The 9,353-nt window shown below is 43.6% G+C and overlaps 1 protein-coding gene across 1 annotated transcript in view; it reads right to left on the reverse strand.

Moving 5' to 3' along the window:
• Nucleotides 1-6,718: 6,718 nt before the first annotated feature.
• LOC119320186 (S-(+)-linalool synthase, chloroplastic-like) overlaps nt 6,719-9,353 on the reverse strand; it is a 4,102-nt gene continuing 1,467 nt past the window's right edge. The window contains exons 4-8 of the mRNA XM_037594292.1: nt 9,044-9,353; nt 8,657-8,875; nt 7,671-7,809; nt 7,180-7,419; nt 6,719-6,994 (exon numbers count right to left, since the gene is read on the reverse strand). The exon at nt 9,044-9,353 is cut by the window's right edge and continues 1 nt beyond it. Of these exons, the coding sequence (XP_037450189.1) occupies nt 6,725-6,994; nt 7,180-7,419; nt 7,671-7,809; nt 8,657-8,875; nt 9,044-9,353 (1,178 nt within the window). The 3' untranslated portion in view covers nt 6,719-6,724. The remainder of the gene's footprint in view (nt 6,995-7,179; nt 7,420-7,670; nt 7,810-8,656; nt 8,876-9,043) is intronic.

A 9,353-nucleotide genomic window follows, 5' to 3' on the forward strand; every position in this document is an offset into this window, starting at 1 on the left:
CGAACCCCACCCACGGCAGCAAGCCCTCCTCTCTCTCGCGCTAACCCTAGCGCTGCACTCCTCCCTTGCCGCCGCCACCTCCGCCGCCAGATCCTGGCTGCCGCGTCTCCCTCCGACCTCGCCGCCGGTGCTCCCGCCCTCTCCCCCCTCCCTCACCTCCCCTCACCTCATCGGAAGAGAAGAGGGAGATCGTGCGCGCGAGCAGGTCAGACGGCGGCGCCGGCTCCCAGATCCGCAAGGGCTTGGACCTGGAGCTCCAACCCCATGGCAGTGGCCGCGGCTGCGGTTGACAGGTCCGCCATGGGCCTGGACCTGGAGTTCCGTCTCCTCCATGGGGTCGGCTTCCAGATCCGCGCCCCCATGGGTTGGACCTGGTGCTCCATTTCCATGGCATCGTCTGCTTCCTCTCGGCCGTCTGCGTCCTTCTGTTGCTCGTCGAGGTAAGATATTCTCCCGATTTGCTCTTCCTTTCTCTTCCATTCCCTTACCTGATGCGTTGTGGATTCCCTCCCTCCTCACGTAGAGCGTTGTGGTCATCGTCGCGGAGACCTCCAGGCCCCGGCTTCGCTGCCTGGCACGTTTTCAGGCCGTCGGTCATCCACCTCCCACTCTCTCTTTTTGCCCCCCGCTCGATCCCATCTGCCTAAGTGGTAGCTCTGTGTAGCATATGGTCCTTGCCATGCTTTGTGTGTCTGTCTTTAGAGATGCTCTGTGTGTCCATCTTTAGATGATTTGATTTGCATCCTAGAATCAATTCATTTGCAATCCATTTGATGTTTTGAATTCATTTGCACAATTAGATCGATAACAATTAACACCAAAAAAACCTTGAGTGCTGCCTATGAATTGTCTCCTATGAAGAGGATGTAGCATCTCCACTTAATTCCCCCCCCCCGCTCAATTTTTCTAACTGTATATATGTGCTGTGTGTACCCCTAGCCATTAAAAAACAAGTTGTTAATTTCATTCGCTGCAGTCTCTCTTAAGTTAGCTCCCAACTCTCACTTTCGTTTACTTGAATGTTTAGGGTGGTGGATGAACGAGACGAATGCATTGCGCTCCTAAGAAGATTCTGAACTGCCGAGGCTACCCAACTAGCTGCAAGTAGACAAGCGAGGCATGGCTTGGTTACTGACTGCGGTTACTGGTAAGAACCTTTTACATCCTGGTATAGCTCCAAGTGTACATTCACCATGGTTACTGCCTGTGTATAAACCAGTTTTCAATGTACTAGTGACATGTTTTAGCAATTAAAGTTGCAGTTTCTATAACTGAAATGCTACAAAAATAGGGGCCAAAGTGGAAGATTGTTTCTTTTTAAGGGGCAAAGTGGCAGATTAGTTGGTACTGTACTAAGTTGCTTATGTTGCTGTGGCACACTCAGTCATGTTTCTTTGCACTAGAATTTTCAAAAAACACATGATTTTTAGGGGTGGTTGTCTGAACTGAATTGCTTAGAACTTTCCTATCTAAACAAGAGTTGCCATTTTTCAGTATAATATGAGATTTCTGTGATGAGTAGTCGGATCATTCCTACAGACTTTTGTTCTTTGATTTGAAAATTGTAGCTCACATAGTACAAGAGTTGGTGTTGTAGCTGAGAATCTTTCTTTTTCTTCAGTACAGCCACATGTTTTTTCTTTAGCTCTCAAACTGCAGCTTACATGGTTGTGCTTTCTTAGCTCTTAGCTTTCTCAGTTCTTAAAATTCAGCTCAAACCGTTGTGAAATTTATCCTAGATAGACATTCAGTATTGTTCTATCTAGTTCTACTCGGACAAGTTTCTCAGTTTCATTGATCCTCTCTTTTTCAGCGCGAGCGCCGACGCAGCGGGGCGGGGCTTGCTCGGCCCGTTCAGGCTACTCGTGCTGGTCGACGACGGCCTGTTGGAGCAGACCGCTGTCTACTTCTACCTGGTCAAGGGTGCGGACGGGAAGCTCAGCACTCACTTCTGCCAAGACGCCTTCAGGTATGCACACATCGATCTTAAATCTGCACGTGCTTCTAATTACAGTGTACTGCGCCATGTTGTTTCAGTATTTTTGATGTAATAACATCTTTTCTTGTGGGATGGAGGGAGTGGCATCTATCTATCTTACCTTGCTGAGAAACTACTTGCCATCTCAAATCATGTTTGTCAGGTCATTGAAGGCGAACATTCTCGTCAAGGCCGTTTATGGCAGCTTCGTCCCTGTACTTGATGGAGAAAATCTGTAAGTGAGAATACGTTTCTTCAAGTAAATTCACAAGCGTCAGTCGACATATTAAGATTGATTGGTCTTTGACTCATCAGTTATTGATTTGATTTTGTCCTGGCGGGGCGCTACTAGGCCAAGCAGAACAGGAAGAATGTCATGCCGGCCCGCATCATCAAGCACACCATGGAGATCATACACCTACTCACCGACGCCAACCCCATATTCCCTTCTCTCCTTCCTTGAGATAGCTTGTATTATATGATGTCAGTTTAATGGATGAGAGTAGCAGTAGGATCGTATTTTTCTTCAGCTACTGTCAATTGTCACTGTTTGCTGTTCCTTTAGATAGCTAGTATGAACTGGTTGCTTGCTTCTGTACCATGCTATCTATGGGTTATTACTTATTAGTATTGTTTATCCCGACCATGAGCTTGAATGGTGTAGGAGTACAACAGCACCAGGTTAATTTGTAGAAGTGAGGTTACTGAATTTTTTCTATGCCATGGTACAATAATAATTCGAATGGTAGCCAGTTGACACGAGCTGTTTGGCCCAATTCCTGGTCTCTATTTGGGGGTACAATTTATTACTTTCTGTATAGATTTGTTAGCAATGGATGAACTGATCAGGGAAACAGTTCTGAGCTGATCTGAAGTTCTGAATTGGTCCAGCACATCTGAATTTGGAGTGCTTTCTGTACTGCAGTCAGTGCCTTAGCGCTATATGTTAGTGCCAGGCTGTTCGGCAGTTTTCTGCTTCTCTTCTGGTAGCTTAATTATAAGAATACAATTCTCACTAAATGTACTTTGCATTCTTACTGTATCTACTGTTGCCACAATCATTCTTGTACCAACTTATTTATCATAGCTAAACAATAAACTGTAGAGGCAATTTTGCAGCCTATCAATGCCACCAGGATAACAATGACCCTTGCCCTGTTAATTTATAGTACTTCTGCTCTGCTCTGCTCCTCAAGGTACCCTCATCTTTGATTCTTCCCTTCAACTCTCTGATGCTGCATTCCTTCCTCGTGCAGGCACGCCCCGATGCTCCCCTTGGTCTGGGCACCCGATGCCAGGCAGGCTGTGGATGCCCCAGACCTCAAGGCCGGCCGTGCTACTCTAGCTGCTCCTGCCCCGGCCATGCTCAACTTCGCTCCTGGTCAGTTGCCGCAGGTGAGACACTTGCCTCCATGCTTGGATGATTCTACCTGCTCACTTAGTATCATACTTGAATCTATGCGTACATGGTACATATAATTTTACTTAGTTTTTGAAGTTTTACTTTGTGTTCTTATAGTTTTACTGAAACTGTAGAAATGACTGATGCACAAATTATTGAGAATAGAGAAGCAGCCTCAAGCTGCTATTGCAACAACTGGAAACGATGTGTCTAAATTATTGAGAATATGTTCTTTGATTCAGTGCTGATACACAAAAACCTTCTCTGTGATATATTAACTGGTCATATTCTACTTCTGTAGCTATACCTTCTCTGCGCGCCCATGACTGCTCAAACAAAAAGAAAGAGGCTCTCAACTATTTGTTTATCCTGGTCCCTTTGATCAACGTAGTTTTACTGAAACTGTAGTTGGTACTTCCTTAGTGTTTAGTACATGGTACATATAGAGCTGCGTACAGCAATTACAAGAGGCATTCTCTTGTTGATGTCATTGTCTCAATACCTTTGCACATGTAAAATATCTTGACAAAGTGTTAAGTTGGATTACCGCCTCATGTTGATGGCATTGTCTCTAAACATTTAATAATGTTTCTTTTTGGTGATCTGGATCAGGATCTAATGTTGTTTAGGCTGCTACTGCTGTGACGGAAGATCAGAAGAGGCCTGGAGATGCGCACCATCGTTTTAGTTGATGTTGCACCATGTTTTGGTGCTTGTGTATCTGTTTTTGCTTGTAAGCACACTTGTATGTGCTTGTGTATCTATTTTTGCTTGTTTTAGTTGATGTTGGACATGCGGATTGTATGCGCTGTTGTGTGTATTTGGCTGAATGATTTCTAAATTTAATCATTTAATCAAGAGAATTATTGAGTGTTTGTTGTTCAAGTGTGTAAACTGGAAATCAGTGAATAAAAAGACCAAATGGTCTATTGGACCAAATAATATATGGGCTCTAAAAAGGCTACGGCCCAAATAATAGTGGACTGGAACATTGTTTACTTCTGGAAAACCTGAACAAAAAGGCTTAACGAAATGGTCTGCAAAAGGGCCATGGCATAGAAAATTAAAAGGCCGAATTGTTGGGCTTGGCCCATGAAGTCGACCAAAAATTCACAGGAAAAATATATAAAAAAGGCTGAATTAATGGGCTCGGCCCATGTAGAAAATCGAATTGGACCGGGTTGAATCTTGTGCCACACCAGCTTGCCACGCTGGATGCCTACGTGGCCTGTGGGAGGTTGCTAGTGACCAAAACGCCACAGTAGGAATATTTTGGTCGTAAACGTCTTTGACCATTCCAGAAGAAAGGTCGCTATAGTCAGTTTACGACGCCCAGCTTTTGACCTTCTGTTTTTGGTCACAAAAAGGTCGTAAATGGAAATTTGTGACCTTTCAGTGACCAATAGTGGTGGTCACAAGTTGACATATTTCTTGTGGTGGAGATGGGGGGTGGGAGATGAATGGCTTAGCAGTAGCGCGCTGTTGGAAAACACGCTGCTGCTAAGCTATCTAGCAGCAGCGCCTTTCACAATAAAGTGCTACTGCTACGTGTCAGCATGTAAAAATAGACTTTGTTCAATATATCAAAAATACATTGATCATCAACGATCTTTTTGTGTACAATCTGATTTGTCAATATGAGTCCTGACCAGTTTAGGAACAGGTGAAGACTCATATTGCAGCCACAAATTCTACACATAGAGTTCAATGAAGACCAAGTGCTTGTCAAAGTTTGAGAAGTAACATATATAAGGTGGTAGAAACTCTCTTCACGGAGCGAGGTGGGACTAAATTTTTGTAGGAAACTTAGCAGTAGCGCGTATCTGATTTGTTTCAGCAGCGAGTTTCGTCCGGGCACGCTACTGCTAATTAGCAGCAGCGAGTTATTTTGAAGCGCGCTGCTGATAGGATTCTGTGTATAGGCTTTTCCCTAGTAGTGCTGCATGACAGATAGGTGAGAGGTGGAACAACGGCGTAGGCAAAGCGGCATGGTGACTGGAGCGGTGGAGGTTGCGGAGGTCCGGCATGGTGACCGGGCGACCAGGTTGTATGGTTGCGGTGTCGTCCAGGGATGAAACAGATGCAGAGCAAGGGGGATAGAATATAGACGCGGGATCCAGGTGTGGTTTTGTGTGGGCCGGGTGTGTCAGAGTCCTACGTGGCGGAGGTTCGAACTCCCGCAAAGAGACGTTAGCACAATATATTGTACTTGGCGTTTCAATAAAAATAGGCATTAGCACAAGTATAGGAGACAATGTTTAATATGTATTGTTTGTTTAGTGGGTGGTGCTAGGCGCTAGATCCTGATCAATCGCCTGCCAGCCGCACGATGCGCCTCATTTGAGTTGTGCGATTTGTGTGTCATCCTTCTCATCACACCGCTCGCAGAAAAAGGGGGGAATCCTTCGCACGTCTGGAAGAGATAGATGGGAGAGAGGGGGAACAATGAAGTTGTGGTGGGTGTGGCTAGAAAAGATAGAGGAGAGAGAGGGGGAAGTGGGGTTATGGTGAGGTTGGGTGGTGGTCTAGACATATCCGGACGACCTCCCCACATACGAGCTGAATTTGGGGGAGTATGGACATATGGGGGAGGGGGAATTTAGGAGTCCCTTGGAGATGTCCTTAGGCTTCCTTCCCTTCGATTGTTGCACGTGACTAACCCGTCATGTGCACTGCTTGGGCATCTAGATCTAATAGGTGTGCTGCGACACTCTGCAGGGTACTAGTGCACCATGCGCGCAACCACAGCTAGTCGATGGTCGCGCTTGCACCATGTGGCCGCAACGGACGGCGCCTCCACACGCTCGTGGATGCATGGGATGGGCTTACCCTTGTCATGGGGAGGAGGTAGGGGCAGGGATGATGGGGTTTCCTTTTTTGGTTGGAAGGACATCAGGGATTAGGTGAAAGCTTTGATGATTTTGGTTATATTATATAGATTTAGTAGAGGATTGTTAAAGTTTAGGTATAATTTTTATGTAATTAGTTGAAATCTTGGTATGATTAGTTGGCAGAACTTTCTTAAAAAAATTCAAAGTTCACAAAAAAAATCTTTCGATGGTTCAGTTGAAATAATTTCATTTTTGGGGTCCAATTATCTGGATCTTTGAGGTGAAAGATAGGTGTAGATGGAAGGCGGGTGAACGGTGTCAGGATGAGATGAGCAGAAGGGAAAGTTCGAGAAGAGCTCCGGAACCACGGGCGTTATCGGGAAGTGAGAGTCCCCCTGATCACCCATCGATTAGCCTCCCTCATAGTATTAACTCCAATGTATGTGACGATCACAACAAGAATACACTACATTTACAAGACTTTGTACAGTTAATGTACTGGTCATGTATGATTCAGAGTAGCATTCTGGTGTAATCCTCAAGGACAGGGAGCCTGTGCTCGTGGTCATAGCCATACATGACGCTGACCATCCTTGCGAAATTGAGTGACGCTCGAATGAAGGTAGGGGATAGTGATGACCTCGTCCTGGAGAAGCACTCCCTGTTGAGACCCTCCCACTCATCTGCAATCATCTCCAACATGTGCCCCTCCGCGTTGCTATGAGGGCTCTCTTTTAGGTAGAGCTCCTTGTACGATCCATCTAGCCCTTCTTGCGCTTCATCCTGCATGGGACATAGAGAAAAAAACATTAAGATCAGGCTTAGCCGGTGTCGCTGTCGATGTTATGGAGTTGATTAATTCACATAAAATTCCTAGTAGTAATCCTTTTTAAAATATGATGTATATATGTCCATGTGAGCTGTATATCAATTTCATGGGCGTGTCAAAGTTTTTCGTGTGTTCTGACCTTTGCACTGCCCATGTCGTCCCAGAGCCTCATGATTTTTGCAGGGCATGAGATAATCCGAGACATGTGGTCGTTGTTTTCCTCCGTTAAATCATGGCCTAGCATGAAGAGAAGATGCATAAACAAAAGTGGTGCCCCCGAGGTGATGATGCCGTTTCTCAGGTAGTCCTCCCGTGTAGGGACCTGACCACCAGACAACCATTTTGCCTCAATCATGAATCCATCAAACAAAGTTGCCCACTGCAAGATAAAGGAAAAAAGGTAAGCTTTCTCTCAAGGAAGCTCTAGTGTTATATTCTGAAGATTTAAAAGTAATCAATAAAAATTATAGTACATAAATTTAAATATATTTTTTTGAAAGGAGGATTACTCATGGCCTCTGCATCAAGAGATGCACACAGCCATACATAAATACAAATATCTGAGGTGATTCTATTAATATATTTAATTTCTTAGGCAAGCAAAATGAAGAATTATTCCAGAAGACATACAGCTTTCTTGAGATGATCGATTGAGTTCAGTCCATGCTCTTTCATGGACATGTCAGCGATATCATTTGTTATATTGTAAAGAGCCTTGTAGCATGATATCATGTAGCTTGGGAGTGAATCAGCAGCTTCAAGATTCCACCTGTCAAAGTGTGCATGTTGTGTGTGAAACTTTTATCATAAGAACATGTACTTATACATCATCGTATAAGGCCTTAATTAAACCACAATTTTTCCCTCCATTAGCAAATAGATGGCACTATTGGCAAAAAAATTCTACCATATCCTATTTCCATTTAAAACAATAAAAGTATAAATCTACAAAAAATACTCACAAGCCTCGGATGTCTAACTAACATATCTTCTATATATAAATAAATAACCCCCATTACTAGATTTCTATGGACATGCATGCTTCAATGCGACCTCAATTATTGATCGGATAGCCGTCCGATCAAAATCGTGTGGCATTAGCAAGTCATGAATATACTCGTAAATACATTTTTTTGCACTAATCTATCCATGTAAAACATGCCACATGAAGTCATTCTCTTCCAGAGGAATCAAGTCATGCATGTTAATCACAAGATAAAATCTTTTGCATTAATTTGTTGTGTGGGCATTGACGATATATATGTGTTGGACACTTGGAGCAAACTTATATAGTTCATGCTTCACATTTTTGTTAAAAGATGTGCTGCGTTAAGTGCAGTTCAACTTTCTCTCTCTTTTTATACATAATTTTGTCAGATATTCATATGTTTTGTTGTTTCTAAAATGTAAACCAAGAACAATCTCACATTGTTTTTTCCATTAGTTTTGGTTGTTTTTAAGCACCTATTTATGCACTTGTTTACACAATTCCCGTGGCAACATGTCAATGTTAGAAAAAGTATGATTGTTTGAGTGAACGTTTTAGGAGGCGATTTATTTGTGTGCAGGCGGTGAGTCTAAATGCATTAATCTATAATGGTAACATGCATGCTCACATTATGATTGCCTCATTAAAGAGGGAGAGCTCCTCTTGTGTGGCAACAAGATCGAAGATGTCATCCACGATGTAGACCATTGAGATGATCTTTGTGATCTCAATTCGATACTTAGAGAAGGAGTAACCCTCGAGGATAGTCATGGGCCACATGTACCATTTCACTACTTGGTCCCTTGCAGCCGGTATTTCTTCAGCCAATCCCAGATCCATCCACCATCTGTGTGAAAAATGAACATTTCATAGTAAAAATCTCCCAACTTTTAATTGTGGGAGTACATGAGCAATTAAAATTATTAATTTATAGATTGCAAGAGTCCTAGCATTTCTCTTATCAAAAGAATGAGTAGATTAGACAATCTCCACAAAAATAATGGAAGGAGAGTACCTGTTAACCTCTTGCATTTCCCTCTGATGCTGCAACTTGTTAATCTGAAACTCCGCAAGTGCCAGCTTCTCAATTGCAGTGTTCCTAGTGGGCAAGCTCTGGAGGTAGCTTAGGTGGTGCCTGGCCTTGTACTGCATGAGGCTGACATGATATGGATGGTCTAGTGATTGCCTTACATATCTTGCAAGCTTTGGCTCCAAGTACTTCAGTGTAGATCTAAGGTGTTTGCCCGAGTACTCCTTTGCCTTGTAGAGTGAAGCTTCTCCCATGTTGAGGTGTGACACATCATGCAAGCTCAGCAATCCTCTGA

This window comes from Triticum dicoccoides, chromosome 6B (assembly GCF_002162155.2).
Source record: "Triticum dicoccoides isolate Atlit2015 ecotype Zavitan chromosome 6B, WEW_v2.0, whole genome shotgun sequence".
Taxonomy (NCBI): Eukaryota; Viridiplantae; Streptophyta; class Magnoliopsida; order Poales; family Poaceae; genus Triticum; species Triticum dicoccoides.